Genomic DNA, 20,066 nt, shown 5'->3' on the forward strand with positions numbered 1-20,066 from the left:
CACCACCGCTCCCCACACATTCACTATACCCCCACACACAGACAGACACACACACACACAATCAACTATACACACACACAATCACTATACACACACACAGACACACACACACATTCACTATACCCCCACACACACAGACAGATACACAGCCAGACACGTATGTTTTTACGTCGTAGTGAGCAGTCTCTCGCTTAGCGCTACAAATGTCACGTGTTCATTAATTTGGCCATTGTAATCATTAAGGTCATGAGATGTCTACGTCGCTTTGAAAAATGCGCGGAGACTTCGTTACTTATCCGACCTCGGCCTTGAATAGAGAGAGAGGTGGGGGGGGGGCAGAGAGAGAGAGGGGGGGGGGCAGAGAGAGAGAGGTGGGGTCTGCTGGAGCAGATACATAAATTCTAGATTTGAAGCTTTCGTGACTGCAGGGATTCATATTCTTAGGTTTTTTTCGGTAAAGTCACGTAGGTAAAAAAATAAAATTAATTAAAGTAAAATAAAAAAAAAATCACGACGTTTCGGAGGCAACACAAGCTTCCGTCTTCAGGTGGAACCGTCACAGAACGATAGCTGTATCAAGTGAGAACAATTCCGAGAAAACAGTCCTTGTATATATACTGGTTCAGGGTGGGAGGAGCCAAGGTAGGCACCTGATAAATTATCTGTGTGGAAATCCACCCCGCGGCGGCAGGGGTAGAGAGAAAGACCCCGCAAGTCTGGTACATTTTATTTAGAAAGAGTTGTGTGGAGATCCACCCCGAAGCGGCCGGGGGTAGAGAGAAAGAGCGAATGGACCTATGAGAGCCTGGTAAACTTTTAGAGAGAGAAATAGGCAGTTTGAGAAAACTAACTTAACACATTATGGAACCTCATTTGCCAGTAAAAATATGATAATTGTTGTTTTACCCTTCTATCTGGCAACAAAACTGACACCTTTTTACAAGGAGTCATGTTTGCATAGACCGCAATACCTGCAGTCATAATACAAACAAAAGACATAACTCTGATAATGTATGCACTGTCCTTGAAGTTGATTGGTCCACACCCGAGACAGCCTTTTGGGGTCATCTGGTCCAACCCATGTGAGACTAGGCTCTAAGGAAAGCTGTCTCGGGTGTGGACCAATCAACTTCAAGGACAGTGCACATTATCAGAGTTATGTCTTTTGTTTGTATTATGACTGCAGGTATTGCGGTCTATGCAAACATGACTCCTTGTAAAAAGGTGTCAGTTTTGTTGCCAGATAGAAGGGTAAAAAAAAACAATTATAACTTAACACATTTTTGGAAATGTAATGCAACGCAGACGAGAGTCGGCGAACACATTGTTGACGCATCGCCTGGTTGATTCGACCTCGGGCAATGATTCGTGAAGCGGCCGGTTATCCTGTAACAGGCAATGACATTCCGTCCGTCATTCTCCCCCCCCCCTCTCTCCGTCGTGGATGTTTAACGGACGCTTCAATCTGTGCACGGACGAGAGCGTTGGGAAGTTTTGACGATGGAAAATCGACGTTCCTATGACAGGGGCCCGGGCTATAGACAACAGCTGCTGTTCGTGACCCAGCGGCGATGAGAGTGGTGATGCTGAATGTGTTAACGATGATTTATACTGCTGCTGCTGCTGCTGCTGATGATGATGAGTGTGAGTAATGGATGAAGATGGACACGATGCAACATGGTTATGAATATTATGATAGTGCTGATGATCAACGCATGTTTGATTATGATGATTAATGTGATGATGTGATAATGACGTTGCTGATGATGATGACGAATGTGATGATAATTATCGTGTTGATGACGATGATGGACGTGATGATGATGATGATGTGATTACGCTGTTGCTGCTGATGATGATGATGATGAATGTAACGATGGTGCTAATGCCACTGGTGCTGATGATGATCATAATCGGGCTGATGATGGTGATGTTAACTGGCAAGATTGCGTACTCATTCAATTGCAAGCGAATAAAAACGCACCAAAGGGTATTTCTGCTCAAACGAGTTTTTCGCGGCTCTGTTTGAGCCAGTGGTGGAAATTCCACATTCCCATGCCGTGGGTCAGTCCGGCATAGAACAACCACAGTGGACGTCTCCCAACGCGTTTCGAAACCTTTGCAATTCGACATTCACGTGGCAGAGCCCAGGACGTCCGAGGAACCCGCATTGTAGTCTCTCTGGAAGCTGCAGTTTTTCTTGTCAATTCCACATTGCTGTGACGGGAGCTCCTGTCTCTCGGGTGGTGGAGCGGCTAGCTGGCTTACAGCGATGGTGTTTACGCGGACCCTGAGTCGCGGTGCAAAGGTCAAGGGGCTGGTCACGTTCATACAGTAATCACAGTGCATCATCATCAACAACAGCAGGCAGCATTGTCATCATTATTGTCGTCATCATCATGAGCATAGCCATCAGCAACAATCTCAACATCTCGATTTAAAGCTTTCGTGACTGCAGGGATTCATCTTCTTGGTTCTTTCGGTAAAGTCACGTAGAATGGAAATAATAAAATAATGAAATAAAACATAATAAAATAATTCTCACGACGTTTCGGCTGCTTGCGTTGTGGCCGAAACGTCGTGAGAATTATTTTATTATGTTTTATTTTTATTATTGTATTACTTCCCTTCTACGTGACTTTACCGAAAGAACCAAGAAGATGAATCTCAACATCATCATCATCATTACGATGAGAGTCATCGTCATCATCGTCACGATCATTAGTCGGACAACCACCGTTAAGTTCCCCTTGCAATGCGCTATCCAGGATCAGCACCTGCTTAGCTCCTGAGATCTGGCGAGATCGGCCACGTTCTGGGTGATTGTGTTGCGATGGTGAGATGTTAACTACCTCGCCTGGTGTACAGGAGGTAGTGGGTTCCATCCCGACCCTGACCCCTGCTGCTGTATATTTGGAGTTTGTGTGTCTCTCTCATCATCATTATCACGGTGGCTAGGAGATGTTAACTCCCTCGCCGTGTGTACAGGAGGTCGTGGATTCGAGCCCGACCCTGACTCCTGCTGCTGTATATTTGGAGTTTGCGGTGTCTCTCTCTTTCTCTCTCCCCGTGGTCGCGTGGATTTTTCTCCGCGTCTCCTGGTTTTTCCCCTCCACATTTAGAATCAACATCAAGTATTTGTCGCTACTGTCATAAATGTCCACGTGACGGTCATCCACTTTCGACCCGCGCCGGCATTTGTGGCCAGCTCGCTTCTAGAAGGAACAGAGGTACATAGCCCAGTGGTGCCTTTACTAGGTAAAATAAAACATCTAAATAATTGTTCAGTTTATAGATTGCATGTAAATCATGTTAATTTATCTTCTTGCTTGCGTTGTGGCCGAAACGTCGTGAGAATTATTTTATTATGTTTAATTTGTATTATTTTATTATTTCCCTTCTACGTGACTTTACCGAAAGAACCAAGAAGATGAATCCCTGCTGCAGTCACGAAAGCTTTAAATCAAAATTAATGTTAATTTAATTCATGATGCTCGTAATGATGATTTTTTTTTATACTCATTGTGTATCGACCCCGGAGGGATGATGGCGATGATGATGATGATCTGAGTCAACACCACCCCTCCCCCCCCGCCCTAGAATTCCACGATCGAAGGCGTTTCATCTTTGTGGAAATATTTGATAAACGGGCACCGTCCCCCCTGCCACCTCTCCTCCACCAACCCGACCCACCACGAGGGTTGTTTCAACAGCTGGTCCCACTTCTTTAGGTGACCACGAGGGCCTGGGTTCGATTCCCGAACTCGGCACGCCTTTTTTTGCGTGCACTTGTTCAACGTCCTTCCTTGCCCCTGTTCTGCAGAGTGTGCGTGAGTGAGTGTGTCAGTGAGTGTGTGTCAGTGAGTGAGTGTGTCAGTCAGTGTGTGTTAGTGAGTGAGTGTTTCAGGTGAGTGTGTCAGTGAGTGTGTGTCAGTGAGTGTGTGTGTCAGTGAGTGTGTGTCAGTGAGTGTGTCAGTGAGTGTGTCAGTGAGTGTGTGTCAGTGTGTCAGTGAGTGAGTGTGTCAGTGAGTGAGTGTGTGTCAGTGAGTGAGTGTTAGTGAGTGTGTCAGTGAGTGTGTCAGTGAGTGTGTGTGTCAGTGAGTGTGTCAGTGAGTGTGTCAGTGTGTGTATCAGTGAGTGTGTGTCAGTGAATGAGTGTGTCAGTGAGTGTGTGTCAGTGAGTGTGTGTCAGTGAGTGTGTGTCAGTGAGTGAGTGTGTAGTGAGTGAGTGTGTAGTGAGTGAGTGTAGTGAGTGAGTGTAGTGAGTGAGTGTGTAGTGAGTGAGTGTGTAGTGAGTGAGTGTAGTGAGTGTGTAGTGAGTGAGTGTAGTGAGTGAGTGTGTAGTGAGTGAGTGTAGTGAGTGAGTGTGTAGTGAGTGTGTGAGTGTGTGCGTGAGTGTGTGCGTGAGTGAGTGAGTGTAGTGAGTGAGTGTAGTGAGTGAGTGTGTAGTGAGTGTGTAGTGAGTGTGTAGTGAGTGAGTGTAGTGAGTGAGTGTGTAGTGAGTGTGTAGTGAGTGAGTGTAGTGAGTGAGTGTGTAGTGAGTGAGTGTAGTGAGTGAGTGTAGTGAGTGAGTGTGTGCGTGAGTGTGTAGTGAGTGAGTGTGTGAGTGCGTGAGTGAGTGAGTGTGTAGTGAGTGTAGTGTAGCGGTAGTGTAGTGCTTATCGTGGTGCGCTACGAACCTATGAAGGCTGTGTCGGCCTTCATAGGTGCTACACGCTCACAGCATTTGCCCCAACAGTCTGTTAGCTGAACCCACGCGCAGTGTAACCGCATATCGACCAAAACCGCATGCCAATGCTGGACAAAGAATTGTACCTGCAAATCACTCCGAACTGAACTATACTTTTATTTGACCGGGTAAGGCCCCGCGGAGCGAAGTAGCTCTTTCCCAGAAGCGACTTGACCATCACAAAGTGTAGCTCGACGAAGTGGCTGATCGTCATCACGTGGACATCTATATCAGCCAAAGACTCTAAACGGGTCGTGATGTTGATTCGAAATGTGGGGCGAAAAACCCGAGGATCCGGAGAAAAATCCACGCGACCACGGGGAGAGAGAGAGAGACACGCAAACTCCAAATATACAGCAGCAGGCGTCAGGGTCGGAATCGAACCCACGACCTCCTGCACACCAGGCGAGGTAATTGACATCTAGCCACCGTGATGATGAGATAGAGACGCAAACTCCAAATATACAGCAGCAGGCATCGTCAGGGTCGGGATCGAGCCCACGACCTCCTGCACACCAGGTGAGGTAGTTAACATCTCCTAGCCACCGTGATGATGATGAGATAGAGACGCAAATTCCAAATCTACAGCAGCAGGCATCGTCAGGGTCGGGATCGAGCCCACGACCTCCTGTACACCAGGCGAGGAAGTCAACATCTCCAAGCCACCGCAGCCGCGAGTGATCGCACGGCAGCGATGAAAACACAAACCTAGCAGGACCCTCCTGAAAACAAAAGCCTCGAGTCACTGCGAGAGCTTTGCCTATGCCGAGGAACGCGGAATGACGGTGAGAATAAGAACAACAACAACAACGACGACGATAATAACAACATCGAAAAATCACGAATCCCATCTGCTCCTGTGACTCTGCCTTTCATCCGAAACTGCGGATGGTGAAGGGGGCCCCGTGCCCAACCTCCACGAAGGTGCGACGCTTGCAGAGTGATTCTCTCGTTTTCACAGAAAATATTATTCAGCTACAGAAGTTATATTTTATTTATATTACATTCATTTGGGTGGGGAGGAGGGGGGACTTTTGTTTTTTTTCTCGAAACAGATACACAAAGACAAAGACCCCCCCCCCCCGTGTAGCCTTCCAAGAATGTTGGGCCAAGTGCTGTTAGCGAGACAGCACGGCACACGAGGGGGTGGGTAGCCAACACCACGCCCGGCCGCCTTTTTCTCCCCAGTGGCGATGTTAACACACCGCACCAGTGTTCACATTTGAGGCTGAGTCGATCTAGGCTCAGGACCGGTTCAGATAACCGGTGGTGGCACCTGGGGAGACAAAGGCGGCCGGGCGTGGTGCTGGCCACCCACCCCCTCGTGTGCCGTTCTGACCTTCATGGGTTGTGCTACTCGCTAGCAGCACTTGCCCCAACAGTCTGTTGCAGGCTACACGGGGGATCTTTGTCTTTCGTCTCTCTCGAAACCGGGGAGCGGTGGTGGAGCGGTTAGGGCGCTGGGCCGCCAACCTTTGTGTCGATTGATCGAACCGTGCCCTGGACGTCGACTTCGTCTCTGCGATGTTTGTCCCTCTGAAGAGCTGCAACCTGGTGACCTCGTGACGGGCTGACGGTGCGTAGCGCAGGTCTGCCGAGCGCCGCTGGTGGTGGTGGTGTTGATGATGTTGTTGTTGATGTTGTTGATGATGATGATGATGTTGTTATGATGATGATGATTTTCCATCATTGGTACCTCATTTGCCAGTAAAAAATATGATAATTGTTTTATTACCCTTCTATCTGGCAACAAAACTGACACCTTTTTTGCATTATGGCTGAAGGTATTGTGGTCTATGCAAACATGACTCCTTGTAAAAAAGGTGTCAGTTTTGTTGCCAGGATGTTATGATGATGATGTTGTTGTCGGTTTTGATGATGACGATGTTGTTATGATGATGATGTTGTTACGATGATGATGATGTTGATGTTGTTGTCGAAGATGTTGATGCTGTCTATGATGTTGTCGATAATGTTGTTGATGATGTTGTTTTTGATGTTGTTGTTGATGATGCTGTTGTTGTGTTGTTGATGTTGGTGTAGATGTTCATAATATTGTTCATGATGTTGATAATGTTGTTGATGTTGTCGATGATGTTGTCGTTGATGTTGTTGTTGATGATGCTGTTGTTGTGTTGTTGATGTTGGTGTAGATGTTCATAATATTGTTCATGATGTTGATAATGTTGATGATGTTGTCGATGATGTTGTTGTTGATGTTGGTGTAGATGTTCATAATATTGTTCATGATGTTGATAATGTTGTTGATGTTGTTGATGATGATGTTGTTGATGTTGTTGTTGTTGTTGTTTATGGCGAGCAGCAGCTGACGGCGCCGCTCCTGGTCTCCGTGTGCGCCGCGGTGCTCAGCTCCTTCGAGTTCGGCTACAACATCGGCGTGACGAACGCTCCCGAGCAGGTGAGCAGGACATCGTCATCATCGTCATCATCAACGTCATCATCATCGTCACGATCAACCTCACCATCATTATCATCAACGTCATCACCATCGTCATCATCGTCATTAACGTCATCAACGTCATCATCGTCATCATCGTCATCATCCACCTAACAATCGTCATCATCATCAACGTCATCATCGTCATCACCATCGTCATCATTAACCTCATCATCGTCATCATCATCATCATCAACGTCATCATCATCAGCGTCATCACCATCATCATCATCAACGTCATCATGATCGTCATCATCAACCTCACCATCATCATCATCATCAACGTCATCACCGTCATAATCAACGTCATCACCATCGTCATCATGATCGTCATCATCAACCTCACCATCATCATCATCGTCATCACCATCGTCATCATCATCATCATCAACGTCATCATCATCAGCGTCATCACCATCATCATCATCAACGTCATCATCGTCATCATGATCGTCATCATCAACCTCACCATCATCATCATCAACGTCAACGTCATCATCGTCACGATCAACCTCACCATTATTATCATCAACGTCATCACCATCGTCATCATCATCATCAACGTCATCAACGTCATCATCGTCATCATCCACCTAACAATCGTCATCATCATCAACGTCATCATCGTCATCACCATCGTCATCATTAACCTCATCATCGTCATCATCATCATCAACGTCATCATCATCAGCGTCATCACCATCATCAACGTCATCATGATCGTCATCATCAACCTCACCATCATCATCATCAACGTCATCACCGTCATCATCATCAACGTCATCACCATCGTCATCATGATCGTCATCATCAACCTCACCATCATCATCATCGTCATCATCAACCGCACCATCATCATCAACGTCATCACCATCGTCATCATCATCGTCATCATCAACCTCACCATCGTCATCATCATCAGCGTCATCATCGTCATCATCAACCTCACCATCATCACCATCATCACCATCACCACCATCGTCATCATCGTCATCACTATCGTCATCATCACCATCATCCAGAGGTGTGGACTCGAGTCATGTGACTTGGACTCGAGTCAGACTCGAGTCATGAATTTGATGACTTGCGACTCGACTTGGACTTGCATAACAATGACTTTGTCCCACCTATGAGATGTGGACTCGAGTCATGTGACTTGGACTCGAGTCAGACTCGAGTCATGAATTTGATGACTTGCGACTCGACTTGGACTTGCATAACAATGACTTTGTCCCACCTCTGCCATCATCACCATCGTCATCAGCAACCTCACCATTATCACCATTAGCGTCATCACCATCGTAATTATCAACCTCATCATCGTCATCATTCACCTCACCATCATCACTTGCCCCCGACAGTCTGTTTAGTCTACACGGGGGATCGTTGTGTCATTGTGGGCGTCACTACGTCACTGTGCGCGTCACTGTGTGCCAGAGGTGGGACAAAGTCATTGTTATGCAAGTCACAAGTAAGTCTCAAGTCTTTGCTCTCGAGTCCCGAGTCAAGTCGAGTCAAAGATGAGGCAAGTCCAAGTCGAGTCTGAAGTCATCAAAATCATGACTCGAGTCTGACTCGAGTCCAAGTCGCATGACTCGAGTCCACACCTCTGCTGTGTGCGTCACTGCGCGTGTCTCAGATAATCCGCAGTTTCTACAATGCCACGTGGATGGGTCGCCACGGCGTGGCCATGCCACACTCCTCGCTCACCGCCGTCTGGGCTCTCTCCGTCGCCATCTTCGCCGTGGGCGGCATGGTGAGCGCCCTCATGGTGGGGGCGCTCACCTCCAAATACAGCAGGTGACTCAGCTACACCTACAGCAGGTGACTCAGCCACACCTACAGCAGGTGACTCAGCCACACCTACAGCAGGTGACTCAGCTACACCTACAGCAGGTGACTCAGCCACACCTACAGCAGGTGACTCAGCTACACCTACAGCAGGTGACTCAGCCACACCTACAGCAGGTGACTCAGCTACACCTACAGCAGGTGACTCAGCTACACCTACAGCAGATGACTCAGCTACACCTACAGCAGGTGACTCAGCTACACCTACAGCAGGTGACTCAGCTAGACCTACAGCAGGTGACTCAGCCACACCTACAGCAGGTGACACTACACCTACAGCAGGTGACTCAGCTACACCTACAGCAGGTGACTCAGCTACACCTACAGCAGGTGACTCAGCCACACCTACAGCAGGTGACTCAGCTACACCTACAGCAAGTGACTCAGCTACACCTACAGCAGGTGACTCAGCTACACCTACAGCAGGTGACTCAGCTAGACCTACAGCAGGTGACTCAGCCACACCTACAGCAGGTGACACAACTACACCTACAGCAGGTGACTCAGCTACACCTACAGCAGGTGACTCAGCCACACCTACAGCAGGTGACTCAGCTAGACCTACAGCAGGTGACTCAGCCACACCTACAGCAGGTGACTCGGCTACACCTACAGCAGGTGACTCAGCCACACCTACAGCAGGTGACTCAGCTAGACCTACAGCAGGTGACTCAGCTAGACCTACAGCAGGTGACTCAGCTAGACCTACAGCAAGTGACTCAGCTAGACCTACAGCAGGTGACTCAGCTACACCTACAGCAGGTGACTCAGCTAGACCTACAGCAGGTGACTCAGCTAGACCTACAGCAAGTGACTCAGCCACACCTACAGCAAGTGACTCAGTCACACCTACAGCAGGTGACTCAGCCACACCTACAGCAGGTGACTCAGCTACACCTACAGCAGGTGACTCAGCTAGACCTACAGCAGGTGACTCAGCCACACCTACAGCAAGTGACTCAGCCACACCTACAGCAGGTGACTCAGCTACACCTACAGCAGGTGACTCAGCTAGACCTACAGCAAGTGACTCAGCTAGACCTACAGCAGGTGACTCAGCCACACCTACAGCAAGTGACTCAGTCACACCTACAGCAGGTGACTCAGCTACACCTACAGCAGGTGACTCAGCTACACCTACAGCAGGTGACTCAGCTACACCTACAGGAGGTGACTCAGCTACACCTACAGCAAGTGACTCAGCTACACCTACAGCAGGTGACTCAGCTAGACCTACAGCAGGTGACTCAGCTACACCTACAGCAGGTGACTCAGCTAGACCTACAGCAGGTGACTCAGCCACACCTACAACAGGTGACTCAGCTAGACCTACAGCAGGTGACTCAGCCACACCTACAGCAGGTGACTCAGCCACACCTACAGCAGGTGACTCAGTCACACCTACAGCAGGTGACTCAGCTGGTGTGCCGGATACGGCACTGACATTTTTCTTCTGTGGCTCACCAAACCGGCTGAAATTAACCCCCTGTCTAGATGCCCCCCTCCCACGCGATTACACCCTAACCACCACCCCACCCACTCCCACCCCCCACGTGATCACATCCTCACCACCACCCCACCCACTCCCACCCCCCACGTGATCACATCCTCACCACCACTCCACCCACTCCCACCCCCCACGTGACCCCACCCTCACCACCACCCCACCCACTCCCACCGCCCACGTGATCCCACCCTCACCACGACCCCAGCCACTCCCACCGCCCACGTGATCCCACCCTCACCACCACCCCAGCCACTCCCACCCCCCACGTGACCCCACCCTCACCACCACCCCACCCACTCCCACTGCCCACGTGATCCCACCCTCACCACCACCCCACCCACTCCCACTGCCCCTGTCCCACCACATTCCCCAGTGCCACCTTGAGGTGGCTCATTCCCGAGACCCAAAACACAAAGCGCCTCGCCCAGCCCCCTAATCGCCTTCACGGGAATCGGAATCTTCATTTGGGATGAATCCGATGTGCTGCAAAGCTCTTTTTCACACGTGTCCAGTCTGCGGCACCAGCGAGAAAGTCACAACAACAAACAACACGAACACACGACAGGACAAGGATAGGAGAGGTAGGGAAATCACGAAAAAAAATTGTTTTTCTTACCAGGTAAAGCCCGCGGAGCGAGATAGATTCTTTTTCAGAAGCGACCTGGTCACAATTGATAGCTCAACGAAGTGGCTTATCATGTGGACATTTATAGCAGCCAACAAATGTAAGTCATCTAAACAGACTGTTGGGGCAAGTGCTGTTAGCGAGCACCTGTGAAGGCCGGCACGGCACACGAGGGGATGGGTGGCCAGCACCACGCCCGGCCGCCTTTGTCTCCCCAGTAGGGATGTCGTTACACACCGCACCAGATACTCATTTGAGGCTGAGATGACCTAGGAGAGGCCCAGGACGGGTTCAGATAATCGTCAGCGCTCAGTGTCTCATAAGCAGAGTCAGGCTCACTGAAGTTGTGCATTCTACGACTTTTGAGTTGTGCATTATACGACTTTTGCGTTGTGCATTATACCACTTTTGCGTTGTGCATTATACGACTTTTGAGTTGTGCATTATACGACTTTTGAGTTGTGCATTATACAATGTTGCGTTGATCTAGCAGCCCTTGCTTCTGCCAGTTCACCACCTGTGATTGGAGTGAAGCCCGGCTCTGCCGATGAAACCCGGTTGCGTCGAAACCGGTCCCGGGTTTTTTTCCTCAAACTGAACCAATCCCGCTGAGATGCTGCACCTCCCATAAGGCTGTGCGGCTGATGAGATGTGTAAAAAAAATATACAGCACATATGCTTGTATTTGTTTTCCTGTGGAGTGACAGACACGGGAAGGAGGCTTCTGCTGCTTATTTTTATTGTCCTGAGACCCCAGAGCGGTGACCCCTACCGGTGACCCCTACTGCCCCGTGGAATGTGTTGACCTCTATGACCCCTGTACAACTACAACAGCAGCAGCAGCAGCAGCCACCATTCGCCACCAAGTGGCGGCGACGTCACCACGCCACCTGTGCCAGGCTAGATGCACTTTGAGGTCGTCACGGAAGTTTCGAAGGTTCGCTGCTGGCAGGAGGTCACGGGACAGACCCCAGGCGCCATAGGTTAACCGACTGGCTTATGCACCACCTGTGCTCCCTACTGTGCCGACTTGCTACGTTGTTGTGAGCCGTCGCTCCTCCGCCCTCCGTTGTTACTGGAGGGCGACTGCCTCCAACTGCTCAGCAGCGTCCTTCACGAGCCTCCTCCATAGAGATCGATATTGACCTCGCTGGTACCGGTCATCGGCAAATCCACTCAGCTCCACATCCTCTTGTACCACATCACTCCATCTCTTCTCTAGCCCATGCCGCGCCCATTTATCTCCCTTTATCTGGCCAAACAAAAGCTGCTTGGGTATGCGTTGGCTCGGCATGCAGGCTACCTGACCCAGCCAACGCAGCCTTGCCTGCCGGAGGCGCTCACTGATTGGACTGTGTCCAGGCCTTCCAAGGATTTATTAGTTCCTTACAAAATCCAGTCTGGTTAAACCCATGATGGATGGTAGGCAGGCCAGCCCGAATGTTTCTAACCGGGGCAGATATTCAATTAGGGGGATCCACGTTTCGCAAGCATAGAGCAGGGAGGGTATAACTGTAGCCGAGAAGACCCGAAGCTTCGTGTGGAGCGACAGACCAGGTAGCTTCCACACAACCAATGAAAGGATAATGCCGCTCAACTAATTCGGAGTGAGACCTCTGCTGTCAATCCGGAGCTGGTCATAAGCACACTGATCAAGTACGGAAACCTCTCCACTCTCCCCACAACTACTGCTCCATCGCCAATGGGAAGTTGCGTGAGGTGGAGTGTTTGATGACACAAAACACCCAGGCAGGAGCTTAGTTTTGGTTGAGGCTGATTGTAAGTCTCCGCCTATTAAGTGGCACGCTCCAGGTTCAGCAGCAGCGCCTCAGACCCCTTCTCTGAGTGAGCAGCAATCGCCAATGAATCAGTGTACATAACACGGTTGACCAATAAGGAGCCATCCCTTGACCCCTGTGACCTCTGTGACCCCTGCGTGCCTGGAGGGGTGGGGGGGTAGTGAGGTGGGGGCGTCCTTCCTGACTCGCCCAGAACCTCACCACCTCGCCCACTCACCACCTCACTCCTCCGCACTTCACCACCTCGCCCACTCACCACCTCGCCCACTCACCACCTCACTCCTCCGCACCTCACCACCTCGCCCACTCACCACCTCACTCCTCCGCACCTCACCACCTCGCCCACTCACCACCTCACTCCTCCGCACCTCACCAACTCACCAACTACCACCTCACTCCTCCGCACCTCACCACCTCGCCCACTCACCACCTCACTCCTCCGCACCTCACCACCTCGCCCACTCACCACCTCACTCCTCCGCACCTCACCACCTCGCCCACTCACCACCTCACTTCTCCGCACCTCACCACCTCGCCCACTCACCACCTCGCCCACTCACCACCTCACTCCTCCGCACCTCACCACCTCGCCCACTCACCACCTCGCCCACTCACCACCTCACTCCTCCGCACCTCACCACCTCGCCCACTCACCACCTCACTCCTCCGCACCTCACCACCTCGCCCACTCACCACCTCGCCCACTCACCACCTCACTCCTCCGCACCTCACCACCTCGCCCACTCACCACCTCACTCCTCCGCACCTCACCACCTCGCCCACTCACCACCTCACTCCTCCGCACCTCACCACCTCGCCCACTCACCACCTCACTCCTCCGCACCTCACCACCTCGCCCACTCACCACCTCGCCCACTCACCACCTCACTCCTCCGCACCTCACCACCTCGCCCACTCACCACCTCACTCCTCCGCACCTCACCACCTCGCCCACTCACCACCTCACTCCTCCGCACCTCACCACCTCGCCCACTCACCACCTCACTCCTCCGCACCTCACCACCTCGCCCACTCACCACCTCACTCCTCCGCACCTCACCACCTCGCCCACTCACCACCTCACTCCTCCGCACCTCACCACCTCGCCCACTCACCACCTCGCCCACTCACCACCTCACTCCTCCGCACCTCACCACCTCGCCCACTCACCACCTCACTCCTCCGCACCTCACCACCTCGCCCACTCACCACCTCACTCCTCCGCACCTCACCACCTCGCCCACTCACCAACTCACCAACTACCACCTCACTCCTCCGCACCTCACCACCTCGCCCACTCACCACCTCACTCCTCCGCACCTCACCACCTCGCCCACTCACCACCTCACTCCTCCGCACCTCACCACCTCGCCCACTCACCACCTCACTCCTCCGCACCTCACCACCTCGCCCACTCACCAACTCACCAACTACCACCTCACTCCTCCGCACCTCACCACCTCGCCCACTCACCACCTCACTCCTCCGCACCTCACCACCTCACCAACTACCACCTCACTCCTCCGCACCTCACCACCTCGCCCACTCACCACCTTTGCCAACAAAAACAGCAGCCGCCATTCGTCACAAAGTTGCGGTGACGTCACCACGGCGCTAGTGCCAGGCTATGTTCATGTTAAGGCCACGTGAAGTGGTAATTATTTTTGTGCCGGTGATAATTATGGATGTTACGGTGGTGGTAATTGTTGTTGTGGTGGTAATTGTTGTTGTGGTGGTAATTGTTGTTGTGGTGGTAATTGTTGTGGTGGTGGTAATTGTTGTTGTGGTGGTAATTGTTGTTGTGGTGGTAATTGTTGTTGTTGTGGTGGTGGTAATTGTTGTGGTGGTGGTGGTAAATGTTGTTGTTGTGGTAATTGTTGTGGTGGTAATTGTTGTTGTGGTAATTGTTGTTGTGGTGGTAATTGTTGTTGTGGTAATTGTTGTGGTGGTGGTAATTGTTGTTGTTATGGTAATTGTTGTGGTGGTAATTGTTATTGTGGTAATTGTTGTGGTGGTAATTGTTGTTGTGGTGGTAATTGTTGTTGTGGTGGTGGTAATTATTGTGGTGGTGGTAATTGTTGTGGTGGTAATTGTTGTGGTGGTAATTGTTGTTGTGGTGGTGGTAATTATTGTGGTGGTGGTAATTGTTGTGGTGGTAATTGTTGTGGTGGTAATTGTTGCTGTGGTGGTGGTGTTGTGGTGGTAATTGTTGTTGTTGTTGTGGTAATTGTTGTGGTGGTGGTGGTGTTGCAGACGTAACTGCCTCATGGCCAACAACGCGCTGGCACTGCTGGGCGGGACCCTCATGGCAATTTCCAAGGCGGCCTCCTCCTACGAGACGCTCGTCGCAGGCAGACTCATCGTGGGCCTCTACTGCGGTGAGGGGCGGTGGTGAGTGGTGCTGAGGGTGGTGAGGGGTGGTGAGGGTGCAGTTACGGTTGGTGGTGGTGGTGGTGATTGTCATGATGATGTTGGTGGTGGTGGACGTGACATTGGTGGCTATGGTGATGGAGATCATGTTTGTGTAGCGACATAGAATGGGTCACTGACAGAGAGGGGCACTGTGAGTGTAGTAGCGCTCTCTGCCAGCAGGGCATGCAATGTCATGGAACGGGTCCCTAGGGGGCGTAGCGCTGGTGGCTGGCAGAGAGGAGGGGGCATCTGAGGACGTAGCAGCCCGGTTGGCTGGCAAGGGCACGTGACAGGCCAGGGTAAGGATGTGGGCCAAAGGTTCAAGTTAAAGTTAATGTATTAGGTATAGCCCTGTGAGCCATTCGGCTCTTGAATCGGGTGCAACCGCAACAAACAAAAAACAAAAAACATGAACAAAACATTTTAAAGTGAATATGTGACTAAGTGCAAACAGAAAACCCAAGAAAAGACAGCAAAATATTGCAGAAAAAAACACCGTACACCAACGCTGTGTGCAAAAATCCCAGTGGGATGCAAGTCAAACAACAACAACAACAACCACAAGACAACTTAGATTAAGGCCATCAATCTAACTCTGTACTACAACAAACAAACATGGCTAAAACAATACACTTTTCGAAATCACCAAAATAAAGCTATGAAAGGTGACAGAAGGGACACGTGGGGTATGGCTCAGAACCTTCCAGTAGATTCCAGAAGAGGGCGTGGCTGAGGGCGGAGCCAGGCCACGCTGGGAGGCATTAAAGGGAGGTCCCGTCGCTGGGTCGGGGCTGTCTGCTGGAATGGAGTCCTGCGTCTTACATCTTCCACTGGGCCTTCGACAGAGGTCGCAAACGGGTTTTGTTTCTTTACCCGTACCCGGCCGCACCAGGGTCGCAAACGGGTTTTGTTTCTTTACCCGTACCCGGCCATACCCGTACCTTACCCGTACCCAGCCGGGTATGGGTAGGGTACGGGTATTGGGTACCTGATTGCGACCTCTGGGATGAAGCCATGTTGCAGGCGCGGGTGGGTTGATTCTAGGAACTTGAATTGTGAGAAGAGACAAGACGTTGGGAAATGAGTGACAAACGGTGACTCACCAGTGACTCACGGCCTACCCGTACCCGGCCGCACCAGGGTCGCAAACGGGTACCCGTACCCGTACCCGGCCGCACCAGGGTCGCAAACGGGTACTCGTACCCGGCCGGGTACGGGTAGCCGGGTATCAGGTAGGGTATGGGTATTGGGTACCTGGTTGCGACCTCTGGCCTTCGATCCTCGGTATTCGTGCTCGGCATTGTGAGTCAGGCAGTGTGCCGACTGGCCTGACCCGGTTTATGTCGTTATCCCGTTGTGGTCCATAGTATAAACGTGTTGCCTCCTGAGTTAGTGTGTGTCTCTCAGTGAACCCACTACATCTGCATTAACCACATGTACTTGTGGTGAGCATGGAGGCATGATTCCTTGGAAATGGTTTAGGTTTGGTGTTTTAACATCTTAACACCTGTCTTGTTGCCAGAAAGGGTAAAACCTTTTGTTATATTTTGATACTGGCAAGGGAGGTCCCATGACGTGATGGAGATGTTGATGGTGGTGGTGACATTGGCGGTGGCTGTGGTAGTGGTGGCTGTCATGATGATGTTGGTGGTGGTGGCCTTGACATTGGTAGCTGTGGTGATGGTGATACAGATATTGATGGTGGTGGTGTTGACAGTGGTGGTGGTGGTGGTGGCTGTGGTGGCGGTGGTGGTGGTGGTGGTGGTGATGGTGGTGGGTGGTGGGTGTGGTGGTGATAGAGATATTGATGGTGGTGGCCGTGGTGGTGGTGGTGGTGGTGATGGTGATACAGATATTGATGGTGGTGGTGTTGACATTGGTGGTGGTGGTGGCTGTAGTGGTGGCGGTAGTGGTGGTGATGGAGATATTGATGGTGGTGGCTGTAGTGGTGGTGGTGGTGATGGTGATACAGATATAGAGTGTGGTGGTGATGGAGATATTGATGGTGGTGGCCGTGGTGGTGGTGGCGGTGGTGGTGGTGATGGTGATACAGATATTGATGGTGGTGGTGTTGACATTGGTGGTGGTGGTGGCTGTAGTGGTGGCGGTAGTGGTGGTGATGGAGATATTGATGGTGGTGGCCGTGGTGGTGGTGGTGGTGGTGATGGTGGTGGTGGTGCAGGTCTCTCCACGGGCCTGGTCCCCATGTACATCGGGGAGCTGTCCCCCACCGAGCTGCGGGGGGCTCTGGGCACCCTGCACCAGCTCGCCGTCGTCATCGGCATCCTCTTCGCTCAGGCAAGGCCCGCCCACTCGCTCACTCTGCACCTCGTCCACTCACTCTGCACCTCGTCCACTCGCTCTGAAACCTCACTGACTCTGCTCCCCATCCGAAACTATAAATGAAACTTTTTTAATTTAATTTGACCAGGTTAGGACCGACTGAGCTATGCATCTCTTTTTTCCGAAGCGACCTGCTGCCTATCACAGAATCATTGCTCAACCAAGTAGCTTATCATCGCGTGGAAATGTAGAGCAGCAAACTACTCTCAACACGTGATGTTGATTCCAAATGTGGAGGGAAAAAAGGACCCGGAGAAAAATCCACGCGACCACGGGGAGAGAGACACGCAAACTCCAAATATACAGCAGCAGGCGTCAGGGTCAGGATCGAACCCACGACCTCCTGTAGACCAGGCGAGGTAGTTAACATCTCACCACGGGGAAAAAGAGACACGCAAACTCCAAATATACAGCAGCAGCAGGCGTCAGGGTCGGGATCGAACCCACGACCTCCTGTAGACCAGGCGAGGTAGTTAACATCTCACCACGTGGAGAAAGAGAGAGACACGCAAACTCCAAATATACAGCAGCAGGCGTCAGGGTCAGGATCGAACCCACGACCTCCTGTATACCAGGCGAGGTAGTTAACATCTCCTAGCCACCGTGGCGCCCCCACCCCCTCCCCCCCCCACCCCCCTTCAAAGGCCTGCGCCACGCCACGGCCTTTATTCGGCGCACTTGCCCCGACGGCCAGCGTGGGCTACACGGTGGAATACGGGTGGTGGGGTGGGACCTTTACCCGTAGTGCCGCGTGCCGCGGCTGCTGCTGCTGCTGCTGCAGGTGCTGGGCATGGAGTCGCTGCTGGGCTCCGAGTCGCTGTGGCCGCTGCTACTCGGCTTCACGATGGTGCCCTCGGTGGCGCAGCTCGCCGTGCTGCCCTTCTGCCCCAAGAGCCCTCGCTACCTCCTCATCAACGAGGGCCTCGACAAGGAGGCGCGACAAGGTGAGACGCGGCGGCGCCGGCGGCGGCTCAGGGATGCTAACGGCGTCGAGCGGTGGTTTGGCGGCAGGCTCGAATTCAGAAGTTCGCGGTTCGAATCCAGCGTCCGCCCCGGTTATTCTCTGTCTCTCTCTCGCTCGCTCGCTCCGCAGTGCTGGTGCGTCTCCGCGGCACGGGCGACGTGGAGCGCGACATGCAGGAGATGCGCGAGGAGCAGCGGCAGATGCAGCGCGAGGAGAGCGTCTCGGTGCTGTCGCTGCTGCGCTCGCGCGCCTACCGCCAGCCGCTGATCGTGTCCGTCGTGCTGCACCTGTCTCAGCAGTTCTCCGGCATCAACGCCGTGAGTGGCGGCGGCGGCGCTCACCTTGCTGCGGCCTCGCGCTCGGAGCCGCGCGGGAGGGATGGCGACGACGATGACGATGACGACGACAACGACGACGATGACGATGATGACGACGACGACGACGACGACGACGACGACGATGACGACGACGATGACGACGACGATGATGACGACGATGATGATGATGACGACGATGACGACGATGACGACGATGATGACGATGACGACGACGACGATGACGACGATGACGACGATGATGACGATGACGACGATGACGACGATGACGACGATGACGACGATGACGACGACGATGATGACGACGATGATGACGATGACGACAATGACGACGATGACGATGATGACGACGATGACGACGACGACGACGACGACAATGACGACGACGACGACGATGATGACGACGACGACGATGACTGAACGAAAAACGTAAAACTATATTTTCAACTTAAAGCTATTCACCAGTTAAGCCCTACTGAGCTTTCTTTTTTTTTCACAGAACATCACAGCGACAGGAGCACAAAGTATAGGAAAGGGTAAATTAATCACTTTACAAATATTTTAAAAATCTACATTTTTGTTACCTTACCAAGTAAAAGCCCACTGAGCTATTAGCTTCTTGTTCAGAAGTGGTCCTGGCCTCAAATGATAGCTCAACGAAGTGGCTTATACTGGTAGGTACCACCTGGTTACACCAGCCCACAGGGGATTATTGTGTCCGTCCGTCGTGCATCCAAAAATGGGAGGGGTGGGGCTGGGTGGAGAGGGGAGGGTGGGGAGGGGCTGGGTGGGGAAGGTGGGGAGGGGCTGGGTGGGGAGGGGTGGGGCTGGATGGGGGGTGGGGCTGGATGGGGGGAGGGAGGGGTGGGGCTGGGTGGGGAGGGGCTGGTCACTCCGTGGTGCCCTTATAAAACTCAACGTTTAACCTACTCACGCCGGCTTGTGCCCGCCCTCACAGTCGGCCATATTTGCGGAATACACCACGCCGCCGTTGACCCTGGCCATTGACCGAGCAACCCAACGTTCCTACCAGCTCCCTCCGC

General features: G+C 52.0%; 1 protein-coding gene across 1 annotated transcript in view; it reads left to right on the forward strand.

The window, feature by feature from the left end:
• LOC144945149 (solute carrier family 2, facilitated glucose transporter member 1-like) overlaps nt 1–20,066 on the forward strand; it is a 33,188-nt gene that overhangs the window by 2,242 nt on the left and 10,880 nt on the right. The window contains exons 2-7 of the mRNA XM_078873434.1: nt 7,053–7,148; nt 8,827–8,987; nt 15,223–15,347; nt 17,564–17,679; nt 18,506–18,668; nt 18,818–19,410. Coding sequence (XP_078729560.1) covers nt 7,053–7,148; nt 8,827–8,987; nt 15,223–15,347; nt 17,564–17,679; nt 18,506–18,668; nt 18,818–19,410 — 1,254 coding nt within the window. The remainder of the gene's footprint in view (nt 1–7,052; nt 7,149–8,826; nt 8,988–15,222; nt 15,348–17,563; nt 17,680–18,505; nt 18,669–18,817; nt 19,411–20,066) is intronic.

Source organism: Lampetra fluviatilis, chromosome 36 (genome assembly GCF_964198595.1).
Source record: "Lampetra fluviatilis chromosome 36, kcLamFluv1.1, whole genome shotgun sequence".
Classification (NCBI taxonomy): domain Eukaryota; kingdom Metazoa; phylum Chordata; class Hyperoartia; order Petromyzontiformes; family Petromyzontidae; genus Lampetra; species Lampetra fluviatilis.